The sequence below is a fragment of the Hemitrygon akajei genome, chromosome 24 (genome assembly GCF_048418815.1).
Source record: "Hemitrygon akajei chromosome 24, sHemAka1.3, whole genome shotgun sequence".
NCBI lineage: Eukaryota > Metazoa > Chordata > Chondrichthyes > Myliobatiformes > Dasyatidae > Hemitrygon > Hemitrygon akajei.
This window is the reverse complement of record NC_133147.1, coordinates 11,202,835-11,227,263: the sequence shown is the minus strand read 5'-3', so window position 1 is coordinate 11,227,263 and position 24,429 is coordinate 11,202,835. Positions and strand designations below refer to the sequence as shown.

Here is a 24,429-nt window from a genome sequence, read left to right as displayed (position 1 = left end):
CGGTAATTGTATTGGTAGTGTTTTGAATAAATATTGTAATCTAGGGAATATATTCATTTTTACAGCATTGACTCTACCTACTAATGTTATTGGTAACATCATCCATTTGTCAAGATCCTCTTGAATTTTTTTCAATAATGGCAAATAGTTTGTATAAATTCTTTATATCATTATCAACTCTTATACCTAAATATTTTATACCATTTATCGGCCACCTAAATTGAGTTATTAATCGACATTGACTATAATCTCCTTTAGTAAGGGGTAGAATTTCACTTTTATCCCAATTTATTTTGTACCCTGATATTTTTCCATATTCTTCCAATCTAGAAGATAATTTACGCAACGAATGCAATGGGTTAGTTAGATAAAGCAGAACATCATCAGCAAATAAGTTAATCTTGTATTCCTCCTGATTAACTCTGAAACCCATAATATCTGAGTCAGTTCTAATGAATTCAGCTAATGGTTCTATCGCCAACACAAATAAAGCAGGTGATAATGGACAACTTTGTCTAGTTGACCTTGTTAACTGAAATGATGTTGAAATTTGGCCATTTGTCACCACTTTAGCTTTGGGGTTAGTATTTAAGGTTTTAATCCATTTTATAAAAGATACTCCTAATCCATATTTTTCTGATACCTTAAATAAAAAATCCCATTCCAATCTATCAAATGCTTTTTCTGCATCTAAAGCAACTGCCACACTCATTTCTTCCCTCTTTTGTGCCAAATGAATTATGCTAAGTGACCGAGTTACATTATCTGCCGATTGTCTATTTTTAATAAATCCTGTTTGGTCCATGTGTACTAATTTTGGTAAGTATTTAGATAATCTATTAGATAAAATCTTTGCTATTATTTTGTAGTCCATGTTCAACAAAGAAATAGGTCTATATGATGTTGGCTTTAAAAGATCTCTGTCTTTTTTTTGGCAATACTATTAAAATAGCCGTCGAAAAAGATTCTGGAAGTTTATGCGTTCTTTCTGCTTGGTATATTAGCTCCATAAAAGGAGGAATTAATAAATCTTTAAACTTTTTGTAAAATTCAGGCAGAAAACCATCTTCTCCTGGAGATTTATTACTCTGAACTGATCCTAGAGCTTCTTCGACCTATTTTAATGTAAAAGGCACATCTAATCCCTTCTGTTCTTCCGAATTCAATTTTGGTAGAGTTATTTGTGATAAAAACCTTTCTATCTCAACAATATCATTTTGTGATTCTGATTGATACAGTTCAGAATAAAAAAATTTTAAAGTTTCATTGATTTCTAAAGGTTTATAAGTAATTTTATTTATACTTGTTCTAATTGCATTTATCGTTTTGGAAGCCTGGTCTGTTTTTAACTGCCAAGCAAGAATCTTGTGTGATCTTCCACCTAGTTCATAATATCTGTTTAGTTCTCAAATTGCTTTTTCTGTTCGGTATGTCTGAAGTGTATTATATTGTAGCGTATTAACAAGTTGTCTTTGTTTTTCTTCTGTCATATATCTTTGAGATTCTTTTTCTAATTTTGTAATCTCTTTTCCCAATTGAGCTATTTCTACCATATATTCCTTCTTAATTTTTGAAGTATAACTTATTATCTGGCCTCTCAAATATGCCTTCATCGCTTCCCATAATATAAATTTATCATCAACTGAATGTGAGTTTGTATCTTAAAAAAAACTGAATCTGTTTTTTCATAAAATCACAAAAATCTTGATGTTTTAATAATATTGAATTAAATCTCCATCTGTAAATCGATTCCTCCTTATCCATCATTATCATTGTTATTATCAAGGGGGAATGATCTGACAATATTCTTGCTTTATATTCCATATTTTTCACTCTGTCTTGAATATTTGCTGATAGTAGGAAAAAATCTACCCTTGAATAAGTTTTATGTCTATTTGAATAAAATGAATAATCTCTTTCTCTTGGGTTAATTCTCCATATATCAATCAAATTTAAATCTTTCATCAATGATAAAGTTAATTTTGCTACTTTTGGTTTTGTAACAACCTTTGTTGATCTATCTAAGACTGGGTCTAGACAAAAGTTAAAGTCTCCACCTATTAATATTTTATCGTGTGCGTCAGCCAAATTCAAAAAAGCCTCTTGTATAAATTTTACATCGTTTTCATTTGGTGCATAAATATTCATAAGAGTCCATAGTTCTGAAAAGATTTGACAATGTATAATTACATATCTTCCCGCAGAATCAATTATTACATTTTGTATTTTAATTGGTAAAGTTTTGTTAACCAAAATTGCAACTCCCCTCGCTTTTGAATTAAATGAAGCTGCAATAACATTTCCAACCCAATCTCTCTTTAATTTCTGATGCCCTATCTCTGTTAAATGTGTTTCTTGTATAAAAGCTATATCTATTTTCATTTTCTTAATGTATGTTAAAATTCTTTTTCTTTTCACTGGTCCATTAAGCCCATTAACATTAAAACTTAAAAAATTCATTAAATTAGTCATTATTTTTAACGGGGTTACTCCAATCTATAATAATACATAATATTTCAACTCCCGTAGTACCTTGGGGAATTATTTCAAAATTCATCATGTTGCTATGTGTCTCCCCTCCGATCATCCAGGCAAAGAAAAATAGATTATAAAGAAAAAAACAACAAAAGCCGCCCCTGCTAATGTTGTGAATGAAAAAAAAACACAACATTACCCCCCTCCGTTGTGTGGGTCATGGCAATCGCCATGATTACACACGTGAATCCCGTAGCAATCGATCCGAAGTTCCTCCAGCTCCCCCGTAACATGAAAAAAGTATATATAAGAGAAGAAAAAATAATATCACTACTCTTGATTAATATTTCTCAAATTTTTACCTTTCTCCCCCTGTATCATATGTTAAATATTCTTCTGTCCTTAATGTCCATCAACTCACTTCACTGTCCCCATCTTCATCTTTAATCTGTTTCACTTTTAAATCTTTACTGTGTCTAGCGAATATTTGGGAGTTGTTGTGCAAACTCCTCTGCATCCCGATGATCAGTAAAAAATCTTCTTTTTCTGTCATCCAAAAAAATTATCAGTGTTGCCGGGTGGTGCAATATAAATTTATAACCCTTTTCCCATAAAACTTTTTTCGCTGGATTAAATTCCTCATTTCTCTTCAAAAGGTCATAACTTATATCAGGATAGAAAAGAACTGCTTTCCCTTCTATCATCAATGGCTCATTTCTCTTTCTGGCACATTGGGCAGCCGCCTTCAGGATCTTTTCTTTATCTTGATATCTTAAGCATTTTATCAAGATTGGTCGTGGGTTTTGATCAGGTTGAGGTTTTGGTCTTAAGGCTCTATGGGCCTTTTCGATTTCAATCAACTGGGTTCCCTCTTCCATTTCCAAATTTTCCGGGATCCATTTTTGAAAAAATTTTATTGAATCCTCTCCCTCTATCCCTTCTTTAAGGCCAACAATTTTAAATTTTCAAGCACGTCTATTTTTTCCAACAGTCGTTTTCTTTCTGATGTCCAGGCAAGAATATTATCTTTCATTTTATTCACTCTATCAATAGTGTCTCCCGTTATTTCTTCCAACTTTTTGATTTTCTTGTCCATTTTCTCCTGTTTTTTTCACCATTTTATCAAACATAGTCTTCATATTTTTAATATCTTTTATTATTTTTAATGTTTTTAATTCTTTTAATTCATGCATTATTTGCACCAAAGCTTTTCTTATGTCTCCAGAAGATCTTCCACCTCCAACCTCTTCCTGCTGTTCTTCTTTTGCCTCCTCATCTTCATCTGTATGTTCCAGAGAATCCGAATCCACCTCGGATTCATTTTCACTTCCACTTCCAATCGTAGCTGGGATTTGTAGTTCAAGTTGCTCATGTTTGCGCATGCCCTTTCCTTTGCGCACGCGCAGTTCCTGTTGTTCCTTCTTGGAGACTGTTGATGTTGCCGCCGATTCCTGTTCTGTATCGCCGGAGATAAGATGCACTTGAGTCCGAGGCTTCTTCATGGTGGCCGGCCCAGCTTGTACTGTCTTCAAAGTAGTAGTTTTCTTCTGCGTCTGTTTAGGAGGCATCTCTAAGGAAAATCCTAAGTAGTTTAGATGTAGTTTTTAGAAAATATTTACTAACTTTTCTTCACTTAAACATTAATTTATTAGTTTTTTATGGGAGAGCTGGATTTCCACGACTCGATCCTACGTCATCACGTGACGTCCCCCCCCCGGGGTCATTCTTGTGACCTTCCTTGGATGTAGAGCCAATAATTACCCATAATGGTCTGTTAAAATTCCAAAGCTTTGTTGCTGAGTTTGCAAAACCAGATCTAGAAGTTAAATAAAATAAACTCTTAAAAAAATACTCAGATGAAACTGAATGCCAGAATCAAAATTTCCTCCTTCACGTATTTAAGAGTCAAATTCAAGATTAATTGTGTCTGGTAACACAAACAAAATGCTGGAGGAACTCAGCAGGTCAAGTAATATCTGTGGAAAAAAGTACAGTCAACATTTTGGGCCGAGATCCTTCAGCAGGACTAGAGGAAAAAGGGTAGTGAGGAGAGAGAAAGAAACACAAGGACATAGGTGAAACCAGGAGGAAGAGGGGTGAAGTAAAGAGCTGGGAGGGAAGTTAGTTGTTGAAAGAGATAGAGTTGAAGAAGGGGGAGTCTGATAGAGAAAAATCATCCATGGAAGAAAGAAAAGTGGGGGAGGGAAGGAGCACCAGAGGGAGGTGATGAGCAGGCAAGGAGATAAGGTGAGAGAGGAAAAAGGGGACGGGGATTGGTGAGGGGGGGTGCCATTACTGGAAGTTTGAGAAATCTACATTCTTTGCCATCATGTTGGAAGCTATCCGGACGGAATATAAGGTGGTGTTCTTACACCCTGAGCATGGCCTCATCACGACAGTAGAGGAAGCCATGTCTTGACATGTCGTAATGGGAAGTAGAATTAAAATGGGTGGATGGTCACTGGGAGATCCTGCTATGTCTGGCTTTTTTTTTTGGTCAGTGGTTGCCCGCTGTTAACGACTTGCTCTTGTCTTGTGCTCTGACTAGCTCCAACAGCCCCAATGAAGTACATTTTGGTAACCGGTGGGGTCATCTCTGGGATCGGGAAAGGAATTATTGCGAGCAGCATTGGGACCATCCTGAAATCCTGTGGTCTCCGTGTGACAGCAATCAAGATCGATCCGTACATCAACATCGATGCAGGAACATTCTCGCCTTACGAGCATGGTGAAGTATTGCTGTCCTGTGATATCTCTCTCCAATCTGAATAGTCCGAATGCGCTGTTCTAGTTCAGTTGCAGGTTCCATTTATATTAACGTCTGTAAATTTTATCCGTAAATTGGAAAATACATAAAATCTCTCCATTGTAACCATTCAATATTGCAACTTTATAAAACTCTTAAAACTTTATAAAACTGTTCGGCCACATCTGGAGATTGCATACAGTTCTGGTTGCCTCACTATAGGAGGGGAGTTGAAGCTTTGGAGAGGGTGCAGAAGTTTACCAGGATGCTGCCTGGTTTAGAGGGCACGTGCTATCATGAGAGGCTGGACAAACTTGGGTTGGTTTCTCTGGAGCAGTGGAGGCTGAGGTTATAAGATTATGAGAGGCATAGATAGAGTAGACAGGGAGTATCTTTTTCCCAGGGTTGAAATGTCTAATACCAGAGGGCATACATTGAAGGTGAGAGGGGGTAGGTTCATGGGGAATGTGAGGGGTAAGTTTTTTACTCATAAGGAGTGGTGGATGCCTGGAATGCGCTGCCTGGTTTGGTGGTAGAGGCAAATACATTTGATGCTTTTAAGTGATGTTTAGACAGGCACATGGATGTGAGGAAGATGGAGGGATATGGACATTGTGTAGGTAGGAGGGATTGGTATTTGGGTGTTTTTAATTTGCTTTTTTAGCTGGTTCAGCAAACGTGGGTTCTCCATCTCTGGTGGCGGTCAGGGCTTCCTTCATCGTGTCAATAGCTTCTTCTCGGTTTTCACTACTGTCAGTCATGCAAGTCCTGGGTGGAGACTCAGGAATATCGTCACACTCAGATGTAGAAGGATTCTTCATTGTTGTTTCTGTAACACTTTTTTGACCAGCCAGGGTTGGTAGCCCTGAGCTGAACCCCTGAATCTGGAGGATCAGTAGACCACTCTGCCCGTTGACCTGTTTGGCATGGGTGACCCTACCAAGGGCCAAAGCATAAAGCCCTGACTCCAGCCAACATAGCTCTCTGGGTCACTGAGGCACGCAAGCCTCCAAACCCCGCAAACAAGGTTGTGATCCTCTTGAGGATTCTTCCTATCAATACCCTTCATAATCATTCTCCTGCGTTCCAGGGAATAAAGTCTTAACTTGTTCAGCTTTTCCCTTAAACTCGGGTTCTCAAGACTTGGCAACATCCTTGTCGATTTTTCAGTAGAAAACAGCAGACAATATGCTTTCAGTTTCCTGATCGGGCTTGGCAATGCAATGATGCCCAATGGAACCTGACCATAGAGGATAGAATAGAATAGCACAGGAACAGGCCTTTCGGCCCACCATGTGTGTACTAAACATGATGCTGTAGCGGTGTGCTACACACATCGCTGGAATAATGTCACGCAGACGGCGAGTTGCAGTTGCATAAAAGATTTATTCAAACTTCGTGGCCTCGCTTTTAAGCCTTCCCGTTTCCGCCCTCCCCGGGCGGGAATGCTATATGAGGCGCATATTCACAGTCCCTTCCCGCGCGCGGGCTTTTCCCCTTGCTGGTGAAGAAGGCTTGGCACCCTTTTTGGGGCCGGCCTCTCTGCCGGCACGCGCCATTTTGTGAGCCAGTTCGAGTGCGCTGGAAAGTGGGTCACCACAATGCCGCATTAAACTAAATCTCTTCTACCTATACCTGGTCCATATCCTTCCATGTTCACGTGTCTGCCTAAAAGCTTCGCAAATGCCAATAGATAGATAGATAGATACTTTATTCATCCCCATGGGGAAATTCAACATTTTTCCAATGTCCCATACACTTATTGTAGCAAAACTAATTACATACAATACTTAACTCAATATAAATATGCATCTAAAATCACCCTCTCGAAAAGCATTAATAAATAGCTTTTAAAAAGTTCTTAAATAGTTTACTAAGAAATACATTGAATAGTAACTTAAGCTCATCCTGACCCCGGCACTTTAACATATCCTACCCCTGGCGTTTGAATTGTAAAGCCGAATGGCATTGGGGAGTAATGATCTCTTTATCCTGTCTGAGGAGCATTGCATCAATAGCAACCTGCCGCTGAAGCTGCTTCTCTGTCTCTGGATGGTGCTATGCAGAGGATGTTCAGGGTTTTCCATGATTGACCGTAGCCTACTCAGCGTCCTTTGCTCTGCTACCGATGTCATACTCTCCAGTTCTTTGCCCACGACAGAGCCTGCCTTCCTTACCAGCTTATTAAGACGTGAGGCGTCCCTCTTCTTAATGCTGCCTCCCCAACACGCCACCACAAAGAATATCGAGTGTTGAAAGGCCTTAATAGAGTAGATGTGGAGAGGATATTTCCTGTGGTGGGGGAGTCTTAAGACCCGAAGACACAGCCTCAGATTAGAAGGACGACAGAGATGAGGAGGAATTTCTTTAGCCAGAGAGTGGCGAATCTGTGGAATCCATTGCCACAGGCGGTCTTGGAGGCCAAGTTGTTAGGTGTATTTAAGGTAGAGGTTGATAGATTCTTGATTAGTCAACCTGAAAGAGAATACAGGTAGAAAGCGGGAGATCGGGGCTGAGAAAGGAAATGGATCAGCCGTGATGAAATAGTGGCACAAACTTGATGGGCCAGATAGCCTAATTCTCCTTTATCTTAAGATATTAAATCCGCTTCTGTCCCCACTCCTGTTTGCTTTAATACTATAAACTCTTTTAAACTTTCTTCTCTCACTATAAAAGTTCTCTAGTACTTAGTATTTTTATCCAGAGCAGAAATGGTTAAAAATGAGGTGGCATAATTTTGAAATGATTAGAGGAAAATATAGGGGGGGGGGGAATGTCAGAGATGGTTTTTTACACAGAGTGGTGAGCATGTGGATCATTGTGCTGGGGCAGTGGTGGAGGCAGATATATTAGGAGCCTTCAATAAACTCTTAGGTACATGGATGGTAGAAAAATGGAGGGCTGTGTAGGAGGGAAGGGTTAGATTGATTTATTTTTTTATTCCTCCCGCACCTCATTTGCGCATGGGTGGCAACTATGCCGTTACTTTAGTGTTTGAATGTTTTACGAGGCTGAGTTGCTAGCTTGACGCTCAACCCAGCACGGGTGGAACTCGTGCAAGGAGCTGGCTGGATTCGAACCTGGGACCTCTAACCCCAAAGTCCATGTGCGGATGCCACTACACTACTCCAGAGAAGGTTAAAAGGTTGGCACAACAATTTGGGCTGAAGGGCCTGAACTGTACTGTAACGTTCTAACACATGGATGCTGCTTTCTTTGACTTCCTTGAGATGGTTTTATTTTACTTACACTAGTGACCAAGACCCTGTCCCATGTAGGATGCAAAGCTTGTGTTATTCAGGGTGTCTGTAGCACCATGCTCGAGTTTGGGACATCCCTCTGAACCCAAGTTATTCTGGTTGTGCAGGTGAAGTGTTCGTGTTGGACGATGGTGGCGAGGTGGATCTGGACCTGGGGAATTATGAACGGTTTCTGGACATCCGCTTAACACGGGACAACAACATCACCACGGGCAAGATCTACCAGTGGGTTATCAACAAGGAGAGGAAAGGGGACTTCCTGGGCAAGACTGTGCAAGGTAAGGAAGGCGGGTTCTCACAATTGCTTCAAATCGCGGAAAGGGTATAGTACATTGGGAGGCCTTTCAGCCCATCGTTTCTAGTCTGGAGATAAAGATACTCCTCAGCCAAGCACTATTCATTGGGCCTATTTAAGGCAGAGATTGATAGGACATGGCGTCAAGGGTTACAGAGAGATGGCCTGGAACTGGGGTTGAGAAGGAGAAAAAAAACAATCAGCCATGATCGAGTGGCGGAGCAGACTCGATGGGCTAGATGGTCTTGTGTCATGGCTCTTGAGGTACTCCAGATACATTTGAAACGTGAGGAGTTTTTGAAGGTTGGGCAGTGTTCTCCGATCTTCGCAACTTACTTGCAAATGTTTTGTCACTATATGAGGAGATGTCGTCGGTGCACTGCTGATTGTGGTGTGTCCTCTGAATGCTTGGCCTTATAGACTTTTCAGTCAGCTGATTGGTCGTCATTTTGGGAACTCAGTTGTGATGTTGGGAGGAAATTCCGGCGCTGATATGTTGTGTGGCGAACTTCATGCGCAGTGCTCTGGAATTCTGCCCGCACTGGCTCATAAATAGGATCAAGGTCTACGTGATTGGTTATAGAATTGTTTGCGGAAAACCACACTTCTAGGAACACGCTTTTGTAGGCAGCGCGGACCACGTCAGCAGCGGCCTTTCGGAACCGGTGCTACTTTAGTTTTTAGTTTTTTAATTTAATTTTAAGGCACAGTTAGGGTTTAGGGCAGTGCATAACAGAGCGACTATCTACCATCGCCAGATACTGCTACAGTATGGAGATCGCCCAAAAACAAACTTTCATGAAAATCTGCTGGTTAGATTGCGTGACCTCGGCTTGCTGAGGGAATTGGGCCTGCAGTCCTCGGAGTCGCCTGTTGCCGGTGGCCGGAGTTGGACGTCGTGAGCAGTGTGCGAGGAAGCGGGAGCGAGGTGAGTGGGCAGGAGTCCGTGCCAGGAAAAAAGCAAGTCCTAGCCGGCCAGCTCTCCCGTCCATTCTGCTCTCCAGTGGACATTAAATTGGACTACATCTGTGGCAACGAAATACTCGGCGGGAGTACAGAAATGGACAGAATCCTGGACGCCGCCATTAATTTGTTTATCTATGTAACAGATTTTCCCCCAAGCCATCGGACTACCAACCTACTGCCCTCTGCTGTGCCTATTGTCTTGTTTATTATTTATTGTAATGCCTGCACTGTTCTGTGTACTTTATGCAATCCTGGGTAGGTCTGTAGTCTAGTGTATTTTTTGTCTTGTTTTACGTAGTCCAGTGTAGTTTTTGTATTGTTCATGTAGCACCATGGTCCTGAAAAACGTTGTCTGGTTTTTACTGTGTACTGTACCAGCAGTTATGGTCGAAATGGCAATAAAAAGTGACTTGACTTGATTTTCTTGCATGCTGTGTGTGTGTTTGCGCCGTGACTTTCACTGATGCCCCGTTGGCTTTGTGCCCCTCTCGATCTTCATGGATAGAGACTAGGGAGAGTTGACCATGCCGCTTCATAGCCAGTTGATGATTCGTGGATCCTTGGGGTAGTTCTCTCCCAGTTTGGTCGACGTAATATTTGCTGCTGTCCCGACATTGGATTTTGTAGTTTCTGATTGGACTCCTACCATCCCTCAAGCAACGATTATTTACTCAAATCTCCTCACACTTCTCTTAAAAATCTTCCCTCTGATGATAAACACCTATGTTAAGAGCTATTTCCATGAGACTGTAAGATATAGAAGCAGAATTAGGCCATTTGGCCCATCGAGTCTGCTCCGCCATTTCTTCATGGCTAATCCATTTGCCCTCTCAGCCCCAATCTCCTGCCTTCTCCCCATATCCCTTCATGCCCTGACTAATCAAGAATCTATCAACCTCTGCCTTAAGTATGCCCAGTGACTTGGCCATCACAGCTGCCTGTGGCAACGAATTCCGCAGATTCACCACTACTTAATCTTGTTCAGGCCTGTCAGAAATCAGATTCAGATTCAATTAACAGTCACGTGTATCAAGATAAGCAGTGAAATGCACTGTTTGTGTCAACCACCAACCGAAGTGAAGAATGCTTCCCTTCTGAACGAACCCAACCTGTCCATCTTTCCTTGTGGCTAAGATTTTCCTGCCCTGACAACCTGCCATAAGTATTCTTTAATAGTGTAAATGACCCTCTGATGTGATGACAAGAATGAGAGGCAGCCCACTAAAGCTGGGTCTGACGAATGCTTTGTACGGTTTCAGAGTCACTTTCCTATTGTGTTCATTGATGCTTACCTCCCATGTGTTAACTGTTTGCATACCTTGTTGCATCTTCCATCAGGCTTTCGGTTATTTAGATTACATTTTACTTGCGATTTTTTTTTTCTCTCTCTTCAGATGATTGAACTCCCTCTCCCTGTAGTGTAAAGTTCAAAGTAAATTCTATTACCAAAGTACATGCATGTCACCGTATACAACCTTGACATTCATTTTCTTACAGGCACACTCAATAAATCCACTTAAGAATAATAACCGTAACTGAATCAATAAAAGACTGCAGCAATGAGGGCTTTCGACCCGTGTACCAAAGGCAACGAGCTGCAAATAGAGAAAGAAAGAAATAATAATATATCAGCAATTAATATTGAGAACATGAGATGACGAGTCTTTGAAAGGAAGTTGTGGGAACATTTCAAGGATAGGGCACATGAAGTTGAGTGAAGTTATCCCCTCTGATTCAAGAGCCTGATGGTTGAGAGATGGTGACTGTTCCTGAAACCGGTGGTGTTGAGTCCTCAGGCTCCTGTACCACCTCCCTGTCGGAGCAGTGAGAAGAGAGCACGCCCTGGGTGGTGGGACTCCCCCGATGATGGATGCTGCTTTCCTGCGTCAGCGCTTTGTGTAGATGTGCTCGGTGCTGAGGAATAAAGATTTCCTCATCACCGTTGACCACACGGCCAGTTTTTCTCTCTGCGTGTCTCTTCCTCCTGCCCTCCCTACACTTGGGTCTAAATCACCGAATCCTGCTTTTCTGTAGGGTTTGTGTAGTCTAGAATACTTTGGATCTTGAAGCTGATGGCCGTCCATAGGCCTGCTATTCCTTCCCATTTCTCAGTCGGCCTCTCTGGCTTTGACTCTTTCTCCCCCGCCCCCATCCAATTCTGGCTGATGGTACAATCCACTCATCCCATCATTGCTGATGTTACTACTGGTTAATTATTGTCACGTACAAACAGTAAACTCGATAACGGGCCCTTCCAGCCCAATAAGCCAGGGCTGTTTAATTACGCCCATGTGACCAATTATCCTACTAACCCATATGTTCTTGGAATGTGAGGGGAGCCCTGTGGGAGAGTGGGCAAACTCCTTATAGACAGTGGAGGAATTGAACCTGGTTTGCTGGTGCTGTAATAGCTTTACGCCAACCGCTACAGCGGACTGGGTGGATGAGATCTACTGTGGCAACGGTGTGAGACAGGTGGCAGAGAAGGGTTGGACGCACCCAGCTCCGAGACGCCAAGCACGGTCATTTGATTCCAAACAATTGGTTTGTTGATCGTTACAGAATGTCTCTCTGGTGCTTCCCGCTCCCTCCCCTCTCACTTGCCCTTTTGCCAGCACTGATTTGCCCTCCCTCTGCTCCCTTCCCATTCTCAGTCCACACTAGAGACCCATATCAGAAGCGGGTTTGTCATCACTCTCAGAAGTCATGAAATTTGCTGGTTTTTTGGCAGTCCGGTAAGTCTTGGGCACCCTAGCTCTCTCACCCCCCCCCCCCCCCGTAATTTCAGTTGCTCTGCCAGCTATTTTCCAGCAGCTGCTAATTCTCTGCTAAAGTTATCTTTCTGCCCTTTGGGACTTCAGTTTGTCAGGGGAAGTGGTGACTGTCTGGAAGCGGTTTTGTGACTGATGTTAACCTTTGTCCCCTTTGCAGTGGTCCCTCATATCACGGACGCCATCCAGGAATGGGTGTTGCGGCAGGCTCGTATTCCGGTGGACAGCGACGGAGTGGAACCTGAAGTGTGCGTTATCGAGGTGAGGACGTTGGGCCTTGTGTGCTGTTTACCGTGGCTTCGTGTTAGCTCACAGAAGTCCGGTTACTTAATTCAAGTTTTGTTGCGGCAGTGTGAGAGCAGTTCGGTGTGAGGTTTCTGCACGTTCAGTGAGCCATTTGAGGTGGCCAGAGTGACTGTTTTATTGGGACGTCCTTTGTTGAGCGATAAAGACCTACCTGCGGCCCGTTACACCACTGGAGGTGTTTGGGGCTTTCTTCATTGTGTCAGTAGCTTCCTCTGGGTTTTCACTACTCCCAGTCATGCAAGTCCCGGGTGGAGACTCAGGAATACCATCGCACTCGGATGCAGAAGGATTTTTCATTGCTGTTTCCGTAGCAATTTTGTTTGACCAGTCAGGGTTGTTAGTCCTGAGCGTGGAGGACAGGTGGACCACTCGAAGCTTGGCCTCTACCCTTTGACATGTCTGGCATGGTTAGTCCCACCAAGAGCCAAAGCATAAAGCCCTGAGTCCAGCCGACATCGCTCTCTGGGTCATTGAGGCACGTAAGCCTGTAAACCTTACGGTGAGGTCGTAGTCCCCTTAGAGGAGAAAGGTGAATACAGGGCAGGAATAGTATTCTCTGCATCTGCCTTAGTAGTTCTTTACTCGGGTCACAGTCAAACCTCAGTTTTAAAACCTGAGACGTGGGAATAGGGTTAGGCCATTAGACTCATCGAGTCTGCCACAATCCGGGGATGTGCCGGGGTAACTGCTGATGCCACCGTGCTTCCGGCGCCTACGTAGCATGCTCACAGGTGGCTAACCTGTACCTCTTCGGAATGCTGGAGGAAACCCACGTGATCACAGGGAGAGCGTGCAAACTCATTAAAAACAGCGGCAAGGATTAAATCCCGACCACTGGCACTGCATAAAGTGTTGTGCTAGCCCCAACACTACTGTTGTGGACACAACATTCCCATCTAAGCTAGTCCTGTTTGCCTGGCTTTGGCCCATATACCTTAACCTTTCTCATTCCTGTACTTGTCCAGGTGCCTCTTTAAGTGTTGTTAATGTACCTGCCTCAATCACTTCCTCTGGCAGCGTAGTCAAAGTGGGTGTGGCATGGTAGCATAGTGGTTAGCACAACACTTCACACTACAGTTGACCCGAGTTCAATTCCAGCCGCTGTCTGTAAGGAGTTTGTGCGTTCTCCCCGTGACTGCGTCGGTTTCCTCCCACCGTCCAGAGACCTACTGGTTGATAGGTTGATTGGTCATTGTGAATTGTCACGTGATTACTTCAGGTTTATTATCACCGGCATGTGTCGTAAAATTAGTAAACTTAACAGCAGTGGTACAATGTAATAGGTCAGTGACTCCCAGTGGAGGCAGTTACATGTCTCAAAGGGGCATTTGGGGAAATTAGAGGTCATGGGGGGAGGGGTGGATATCAGGCATTCAAGATTCTTAGAGGGGCCTTAACTTGAGGCACAAGACTTGACCGATCGTGTCAACTCATTGCTGTCATCAACATCCAATAGTAATTCCCGGTTTTTGTTAATTTTTTTTTTAGTTTAGCCTCATTAATGTTGGATAAATACAGCCTGATCTGAGTCTGAAGGCAGTGAAGCCTTGAATTCTAACCCTGCTAAGAAACAGAAACTACAGAAAGTGTGTCAATACAATGTTACATACCTGGAGTATGGTTTTATTCCGTTCCTGTCAGAGCAGCGGCGCCCCATGTGTCTCATTTGTAATACAGTACTGTCTAATGAAGCCACGAAACCATCAGGATTCCAGGAACGCTTCCATAGAAGACGCTCTGAAAAGGTTACTTACGGCATTATTCAGTTCCAGAAGATGAAAGAAGCATTTGAAAAGCTTTGCACACTCAAATCATTTGCCAAGAAGCTAAAAATTACCTTGATAGTGGTTTCATTGCTTCTTTTAACACTTCCAAAATGATAGCAAAGTGTGGAAAATCTCGTACAATTGGTGAAAGGTTAATAATGCCTGCTGTGTCAGAAGTGCTCACCACTGTTCTTAAAGTGGATACCAGTATTTTAAAATCAATTCTTCTGAGTAATAACTCTGCAGCTCATCGTATTGACAAAACGAGTGAAGACAACTATGCACAGAGCTGTGAGAAATGGAATTTGGGTTACATTTGGATAAGTCAACTGCGAGACAGAAAGGCATTACTATTGGCATATGTGCGGTTTATTAAAAAAGGAAAAGTTTATGAAGAGATTTTCTTGTAAAAATTTAAGAACCAATATCAACAGAGAATCAGTCTGTACAAGCTTAAAATGTATATTGAGGATAAAAGTATTCTGACTAGGAATATAATTTCTTGTGCAACAGATGGAGCATAATTATGACAGGTTGCCATGCTGGTTTAGTGGCACTTCTGAAAAAAGAAATTCCACGTCTGTTTTGCAATCCGTTGTGTAGTTCATTGTCAGCATTCTGTAGCCAAAAAACTCAGCGAGCGACTTCTTTCAGGCATGATTCTCGTAATACCCGCTATCAACAAAATTAAAGCTTATTCACTAAGTAACAGAAATTTTTTGCCAAGATAACGATAAAGAGTTTGAACGCTTGCTTTTTCACACTGAAGTGCACTGACTGTCAAAAGGCTGCTGCTTAAAATGTTTCCTTGATCTTTTTGACGCTGGTTGAATTTTTGCTCAAGGTCAATAAGAGTTTGGGAAACAAGATTGAACCTCTACGTGAAGATGTGGCATACCCAGCTGACATGTATGACAAAATGAGCATTCTAAGTTTGAAACAGCAGGGTAAGAATTTCAATTTAATCCAGGCAAAAAAAAAGCAGTGTCCACTTTAATCGGAAATTGGAAATGTAAGAGCAAAGCATCGGGAGAAGGATGTTCTCACAGTTTCCCCACATGGAAAATATGGCACTCTTTCACAAAATGTTGGCTTTTGTGGTGGTACTAAGTCTCCTGCTATGAAGAGCCAAATTGCTCTTCATTGCATTTCTATCCTCCTACCTTGTTGAAAGAGGCTTCAGTTCAGTGAACTACGTACTCAAGGAAGACTGAAACCGCTTGGACGTTGTTAAGTGTGTGGACTTCCGGACTTCGCTGTCACAGCTTGAACCAGATATTTCAACTCTTACTTAAAAAAAAACCATCAAGCTCAAAGATCACATTGATATCGAAGCTGCTGTACAGCGTACAGGTACTGAGTAAGCTGGGTTTAAAGACAAAAACTTTAAAGCAGAATCATTTTTCTCATGTTAGCATAGGGTAGACATGTTTTTACATTATGGGGCATTGGGCTAAAAAATGCTGGGAAGCACTGTGATAGATGATACAGAAATTAATTACCATATATATAATTTAAAAAGTGCAAAAGCAAACATTTTTTTAAAAGTAAGGTAGTGTTCATGGGTACAATGTTCATTTTGGGTATTGGATGGCAGAGGAGAAGAAGCTGTTCATGAATCACTGAGTGTGTGCCTTCAGGCTTCTGTACCTCCTCCCTGACGGTAACAGTGAGAAGAGGGCATGTCCTGGGTGATTGGGAGGGAGGCGAGTTCATTCATAATGGATGTTGCCTTTCTGAGACACCACTCCTTGACGATGTCTTGGATACTATGGAGGCTAGTACACAAGATGGAGCTGACTAATTTTATAACTTTCTGTTCTTTCTTTTGGTCCTGTGCAGTAGCCCCTCCCCACCAGACATTGACACTCTCCGCGGTACATCTGTAGAGGTTTTTGAGTGTTTTAGGTGACAAATCAAATCATTTCAAACTCCTAATGAAATATAGCTGTCTTGTCTTCTTTATAACTGCACTGATACTTTGGGACCAGGTTAGATCCTCAGAGATCTTGACACCCAGGAACTTGAAATTGCTCATTGTCTCCACTGCTGAACCCTCTATGAGGATAGGTTCATGTTCCCTTGTTTTACCCTTTATGATGTCCACAATCAGCTCTTTTGTCTTACTGACACTGAGCGCACGGTCGTTGCTATGACACCATTCAACTAGCTGGTATATCTCGCTCCTGTATGTCCTCTTATCTCTGAGATTCCACCAACAGTGGTTGTATCATCAGCAAATTTATAGATGGTATTTGAGCTGTACCGAGTCACACAATCATGGGTATAGAGCAGTGGTCCCCAACCCCAACAAAGCGTGTGCTACCAGTCCGCGAGGAAACGATTTGATTTGGTGATATGAAACAATATGAGTCAGCTGCACCTTTCCTCATTCCCTGTCGCGCCCACTGTTGAACTTGAACGCACATGAGGTCATCAGTTGCCTAAACGCAGTGATACCCTCGCGCCAGGGATCACTTGTTGGCCTCGGGTAACTGGCCGGCGAGAAGTGCCGTTGCTACTGACCTGGAGCGCGGACAGTTGGGCGCCACCACTAAACCTGTTTAGTACACCGAATGTTTGTGGGGAACCCAGTGCTCTAATATTCGCAGGCAACCTAATTCGGGGTTCAGGGTTTCGTAAGTAGCAGAGCAGCTACCTCGCTGCGATCTACTGAAAGTCATCCCTCCAGCCAAACTTTTGTCGGCCGATAGATCCTACCTACCTATTGGGGGGGGGGGGGGGGTGTGTGTGCAGGCGTGGGCACCCTGTCGCACTCCTCCTCGCTGTCCGGACTGCGACCGCTGCGGCCCTGGCACGGGGACCTCCGGCCCTTACTCTGTCCTCTCACTCCACCCATGACCAGCCACACCTGGCCAAGGCATCTGGCGGTGGACGGGTGGGAGGCTGGAGTTTGGGCCCGGAGGCTGTCTAATGAGGTAATGAAGCCCTCAAAACTGCTTCGGCACCTTGAGTCCAAGCACCCTGCACTTAAAGACAAACTCGTTGAGTTTTGAGCAAGGGGAAAAAAAACCAAGTGGGACAGAGGCAAGTGTTGACAGCCACGAAAACTAAATTGTGGAATAGACTGGACATGAGGAACTCCTTTGAGTCTCGCTGTCTCCCATCACCCCTGGATGGGACCGTCTTGTTGCAGGGAAACAAGGCCAGGGCTGCCACTGATTCTGCGATATTGGTGTGTTGCAATGATTTTATATGTTCATACGAGGAAAATATGCGCTGTGTGTTTAATATTAAATTCGTTAGATAAACCCTTTTAGAAACGAAATTGTTTATTAGCCACTTATAAGTGACTTATAGCTGACGTATCACCTATATTCTGGTCATGATTAAACCCCCCCCCCCGGTTGGCTGGTCTGCGGTACAAAAAAGGTTGGTGACTCCTAGTATAGAGAGTAGAGCAGTGGACTAAGTACATACCCCTGAGGTGCACCAGTGTTGATTGTCAGCGAGAAGGAGATATTATCACCAATCCACGCAGATTGTGATCTTCCGGTTAGGAAGTCAAGGGTCCAATTACAGAGGGAGGTACATTGGCCCGGGTTCTGTAGGCAATTAATCAGGATTGTGGGAATGATGGTGTTAAACACTGAGCTATAGTCAACGAACACCATCCTGGCATAGGTGTTTATATTGTCCAGGTGATCTAAGGTAGTGTGAAGAGCCATTGAGATTGTGTCTGCTGTAGACCTATGTGGCAATAGGCAACTTGCAGTGGGTCCAGATCCTTGCTGAGGCAGGAGTTGATTCTAGACAATCAACCTGTCAAAGCACTTTTGCCCAGTAGCACTCATATCTACTGTGATAAAGTCATTAAGGCAGATCATGCTGCTTTCCTTAGGCACTGGTATGATCGTTACCTTTTTGAAGCCCGTTACTGCCCGTTACACCTTCTGGTGTTCAGGACAGAGTGAAGGTTCTCCATCTGTCTGCCCTTGGCCACTCAGATGTAGAGGGACTCTTCATTGCTGTTTCTGTAAGAGTTTTACCAGTCAGTTGTTAGCCCTCAGATGAACTCCTGAAACTGGAGGACTGGTAGAACAATCTGACCTCTACCGTTTGAGCTGTTTGGCATTGGTGACCCTACCAAGAGCCGAAGCACAAGGCCCTGACTCCAGCCAGCGTAGCTCTCCGAGTCATTGAGGCAAGCAAGGTTGTGGTCCTGATTAGGCTAGGATTAAATCAGGCAATTGCTGGGGGACATGGTTTGAGAGGCTGGAAGGGCCTATTCCGTGCTGTGATCTCAATAAATGGACAGGAGGAGGAGTATAGGAAACTGATACAGGACTTTGTGATATGGTGCAACTCAAACTACCTGCGTCTCAATATCACCAAGACCAAGGAGATGGTGGTGGACTTTAGGAGATCTAGGCCTCATATGGAGCCAGTGATCATTAATGGAGAATGTGTGGAGCAGGTTAAGACCTACAAGTATCTGGGAGTACAGTTAGACGAGAAGCTAGACTGGACTGCCAACACAGATGCCTTGTGCAGGAAGGCACAGAGTCGACTGTACTTCCTTAGAAGGTTGGCGTCATTCAATGTCTGTAGTGAGATGCTGAAGATGTTCTATAGGTCAGTTGTGGAGAGCGCCCTCTTCTTTGTGGTGGCGTGTTGGGGAGGAAGCATTAAGAAGAGGGACGCCTCACGTCTTAATAAGCTGGTAAGGAAGGCGGGCTCTGTCGTGGGCAAAGTACTGGAGAGTTTAACATCGGTAGCTGAGCGAAGGGCGCTGAGTAGGCTACGGTCAATTATGGAAAACTCTGAACATCCTCTACATAGCACCATCCAGAGACAGAGAAGCAGTTTCAGCGACAGGTTACTATCGATGCAATGCTCCTCAGACAGGATGAAGAGGTCAATACTCCCCAATGCCATTAGGCTTTACAATTCTACCGCCAGGACTTAAGAACTTTTTAAAAGCTATTATTAATGCTTTTTGAGATAGTGATTTAGATGCATATCATATTTTTTACTGAGTTAAGTATTGTATGTAATTAGTTTTGCTACAACAAGTGTATGGGACATTGGAAAAAAGTTGAATTTCCCCATGGGGATGAATAAAGTATCTATCTATCTAAAAAACAGACTACCCTCTGGATGAAAGTGTTTCTCCTCCCAGCTCCTCTTAAATCTCCTCCTGTCACCATAGCCCTGGGAAACACCACCGGTCCCACTGAGTGAAATAGATTTCAGTTAGCAGTGTCAGATTAAACATGAGATTGACACATTCTTGCAATCCTTATTGTTGGTATTGTCATGGGTAACCCTAGTTTGTAATGGGGTCCAGAATAGATCCTATGAACTGTGCTGCTATTAAGAGGGAGAGGGAGGCGTCCAGAGCAATGAGAGAGAGAGAGAGAAACTGCTCGAAAGATTGATGTTATGGTTTCTCTGCAAACTGTTTACCTTGCCCCGAGGTCACTTGCCTGCTTGTAAAGTTCCTGCAGAAAGAGGAGGGTGGAGCAGGTTGATAGACAGCTGGTGTCCAACATGGGGAGATAAAAACCGAGGTTGCTGCGGTTTGCAGAGAAACCATAACATCAATCCTTCGAGCAGTTTCTGTCTGTCTCTCTCATTGTGCTGGACACCTCCCTCTCGCTCTCTCAATAGCAGCACAGTTCATAGGGTCTATTCTGGACCCCGTTACAAACTAGGGTTACCCATGACAGTACGGTGTGTAGGCCTCTGTTAGCCTCAATAGACCATAGATTTGTATCTTGGAAAGTTTCCAGGGCGCAAGCCTGGGCAATGTTTTTTTTTATGGAAGATCAGCAGTTGCCCAATCTGCAAGTCTCCCCTCTCCATGCCACCAATGTTGTCCAAGGGCAAGGGCCGATACATCTTGGCACCGGTGTCGTCGCAAAGCAATGTGTGGTTAAGTGCCTTGCTCAAGAGTCACACGCAAGCCTCAGCCAAGGCTCGAACTAGAGACCTTCAGATAACTAGACGAATGCCTTAACCACTTGGCCACGCGCCGACACTTGGTATGGTAGCAGTTACTTGTCATTACATTGTCCTTGTAGTGAGTACTTGTTGGAGCATTGCGAGGGTATTTAAGTGTCAGCCACACTGTAGAAGGCCTGGAATTATCAAGACCCTGCTGCCCCACCTCACTGGACCCCCTGCAGTTTGCATACTGTCCCAACCGCTCAACAAATGATGCCATTGCCATCACCCTCGACCTGGCCCTAACCCACCTGGATCGGATGCTGTTCATAGACTTCAGTTCACCATTAAACACAATCATCCCTCAGAAACTGATTGGAAAGCTGAGCCTACTGGGCCTGAACACCTCCCTCTGCAACTGGATCCTAGACTTCCTGACTGGGAGACCTCAGTCAGTCCGGATCGGGAGCAGAATCTCCAACACCATCACACTGAGCACGGGGGCTCCCCAGGGCTGCATGCTCTGTCCACTGCTGTTCACAGTGGACATGTGAATGTGAATGTGTATGTAATTAGTTTTGCTACAACAAGTGTATGGGACATTGGAAAAAAAGTTGAATTTCCCCATGGGGATGAATAAAGTATCTATCTATCTATCTATCTATCTATCTCTGCTGACCCACAACTGTGCTGCAACACACAGCTGGAACCGCATCATCAAGTTCGCTGATGACATGACCGTGGTGGGTCTCATCAGCAAGAACGACGAGTCAGCTTACAGAGAGGAGGTGCAGCAGCTAACGGACTGGTGCAGAGCCAACAACCTGTCTCTTAATGTGAACAAAACAAAAGAGATGGTTGTCGACTTCAGGAGGGCATGGAGCGACCACTCCCCGCTGAACATCAACGGCTCCTCGGTAGAGATCGTAAAGAGCACCAGATTTCTTGGTGTTCACCTGGCGGAGAATCTCACCTGGTCCCTCAACACCAGCTCCATAGCAAAGAAAGCCCAGCAGCGTCTCTACTTTCTGCGAAGGCTGAGGAAAGTCCATCTCCCACCCCCCATCCTCATCACATTCTACAGGGGTTGTATTGAGAGCATCCTGAGCAGCTGCATCACTGACTGGTTCGGAAATTGCACCATCTTGGATCGCGAGACCCTGCAGCGGATAGTGAGGTCAGCTGAGAAGATCATCGGGGTCTCTCTTCCCGCCATCACGGACATTTACACTACACGCTGCATCTGCAAAGCAAACAGCATTATGAAGGACCCCATGCATCCCTCATACAATCTCTTCTCCCTCCTGCTATCTGGGAAAAGGCTCCAAAGCATTCAGGCTCTCACGACCAGACTATGTAACGGTTTCTTCCCCCAAGCTATCAGACTCCTCAGTACCCAGAGCCTGGACTGACACCTTACTGCCCTATTGTCCTGTTTATTATTTATTGTAATGCTTGCACTGTTTTGTGCACTTTATGCAGTCCTGTGTAGGTCTGTAGTCTAGTGCTTTCTCTTTTTTATGTAGTTCTGTCTAGTTTTTGTACTGTGTCATGTAACACCATGGTCCTGAAAAACATTCTCATTTTTACTATGCACTGTACCAGCAGTTATGATCGAAATGACAATAAAAGTGACTTGACTTGAACACTATAAGATAGAGGAGCGGCGTTAGGTTATTTGGCCCATTGAGTCTGCTCCATCATTTCATCTTGGTGGATCCATTTCCCTCTCCGCCCCAATCTTATCCCTTCATGCCCCGACTAGTCAAGGATCTTATCAACCTCTGCCTTGTATATACAGTTGGCCCTCCTTATCCACGGGGGATTGGTTCTGAGACCCCCCCCCGCGGATACCAAAAATCGCGGATGCTCAATTTCCTTATTTAACCTGGCTCAGTGCGGTGGTCTTTAGGACCCAGCGGAACCCCGGACTTTGTTTAACATGTTCATTATGGTGAACATTAGGACCTGGCGGTGCAGCTCTGAATCCACGGTGTTTCTGTTCACGAAAATAATCACGATTGAAAATAAGGTGGAAGTAATAAAGCAATCGGAAAGAGGTGAAACGCCATCGATCATTGGAAATGCGTTAGGCCATAGTTGGTCAACGATCAGAGCAATGTTAATGGAGCATGTGAAAGGCCCTGCCCCGATGAAATAGGGCAATGCAGTGGTTTAATTACTGAAATACGTATGTTAAGTGTTTTATATGCATAGAAAGGTAAAATATGTACTATATACTAAGACAAATGTTTGACTAACTGACGCTAAATAATATCGAATGTACCTGTTCCGACTTCAAATCCGACTAAAAGACGGGCTCAGGAATGGAACTCGTTCCTAACCTGGGGACTGCCTATACTTTTAAATCATCTCTAGAGTACTTATAATACCTAATACGACATAAATGCTATGTAAATAGTTGTTATATTGTATTGTTTAGGGAATAATGACAAGAAAAAGTAGTTTGTACATGCTCAAATAATGAGTGCTAGAGAGAGAACTTCCGGGTTTTCCCAATCCGCGGTTGGTTGAATCCATGCATGAGGAATCCGCGGATAAGGAGGGCCGACTGTACCCGATAACATGGTCTCCACAGGCGCCTGTGGCAATGAATTTCTCAGGTTCATCGAAGACCATCAGGGCATTTGTGAACTGAGCGGGCATTTGCCTAAATCACTGCTAATGAGACAAAGCTATTGAAATTATAGAGAGAGACAGGACAGCAACAGGCCCATCTGGCCCCATTAGTCTCTGCTGCCCAATTACCCCTATTGTGACCAATTGACCTACTTGACCATAGGCCTGTGGAATGTGGGAGGAAATTGGAGCACCCGGAGGAAGCCCACAAAATCATAGGGAGAGCGTACAAACTCCTCACAGGACAGTGGCGGGAATTGAACCCGGGTCACTTGTACTGGAAAGCTTTGTGCTAACCACTACGCTACTGGGCCACCCCATGCATTATACACACATATGCATTATTTAATTATAATTTCACTTTATGATTTTCCTTTTATGATTTGTAGTTATATATAAAGTTGTCTCAAAACATTTGATTCGTTACTATTCTTCACAGGGCTTGTTTAACATTGGTTATTGCCTGTTTTCAAAGCATGTAACCTAATCAGCTGTTCCCTTCTGTGCACTCAGCTGGGTGGAACTGTGGGAGACATCGAGAGCATGCCTTTCATCGAAGCCTTTCGCCAGTTCCAGTTTAAAGTTAAGAGAGAGAACTTCTGCAATATTCACGTCAGTTTAGTGCCTCTGGTGAGTTCTCATTGTTTCTCGGCTGTTTGTGTGCGGACTGTTAAGGTCCTGTTCGTTGTCGTTGAGCTGGTATCTCTGGTGGTTGGCACTCACTTATAGACACCCTAGTACGTTTGCCAAATGCATCCAAAAAATATCTGCCTGCTGTACTGCGGCAAGCTGACCATAGTCTGTCTTTCCAGGAAGTCGTAGCACAGAATTATTAATGAGTGACCCCCCGTCCCAGGTCTCAATCAGTGGATTCAACCTGTTATCTCGCTCAGAAAATGGAATAAACTGAGGGAAATTGGATTGAGAGAGAGTGGGTTTAAATAAGAGGCACTTATTGGCCACATTTTAATAATGTACACCTGTTTGTTAATGTAAATATCTAATTAGCTGATCATGTGGCAGTAACTCGATGCATAAAAGCGTGCAAACATGGTCAAGAGGTTCAGTTGTTCAGACCAAACTTCAGAACATGGAAGAAATGTGACCTAAGTGACTTTGGCCGTGGAGGATTGTACTGGACTAAAAAAGTTTTGCAAAGGTGTTGCTTACATAGATTTTTTTTTAGTTTATGTTAGACCGCTTGAAGATGAACACAAATATAATGTTGAACTACCTGTATCACGTAGGAATTTGGAGAAACAAGAAACTAACTTCTATCGAATATAGTGTGTTT

General features: G+C 43.5%; 1 protein-coding gene across 2 annotated transcripts in view; it reads left to right on the top strand.

Annotated features, from left to right (window-relative positions):
* Positions 1-24,429, top strand: part of LOC140715869 (CTP synthase 1-like) — a 64,785-nt gene that overhangs the window by 7,177 nt on the left and 33,179 nt on the right. For both annotated transcript variants that reach the window (XM_073028352.1, XM_073028350.1), the window contains exons 2-5: positions 5,024-5,203; positions 8,589-8,759; positions 12,674-12,774; positions 23,649-23,765. In XM_073028352.1, the coding sequence (XP_072884453.1) occupies positions 5,024-5,203; positions 8,589-8,759; positions 12,674-12,774; positions 23,649-23,765 (569 nt within the window). The remainder of the gene's footprint in view (positions 1-5,023; positions 5,204-8,588; positions 8,760-12,673; positions 12,775-23,648; positions 23,766-24,429) is intronic.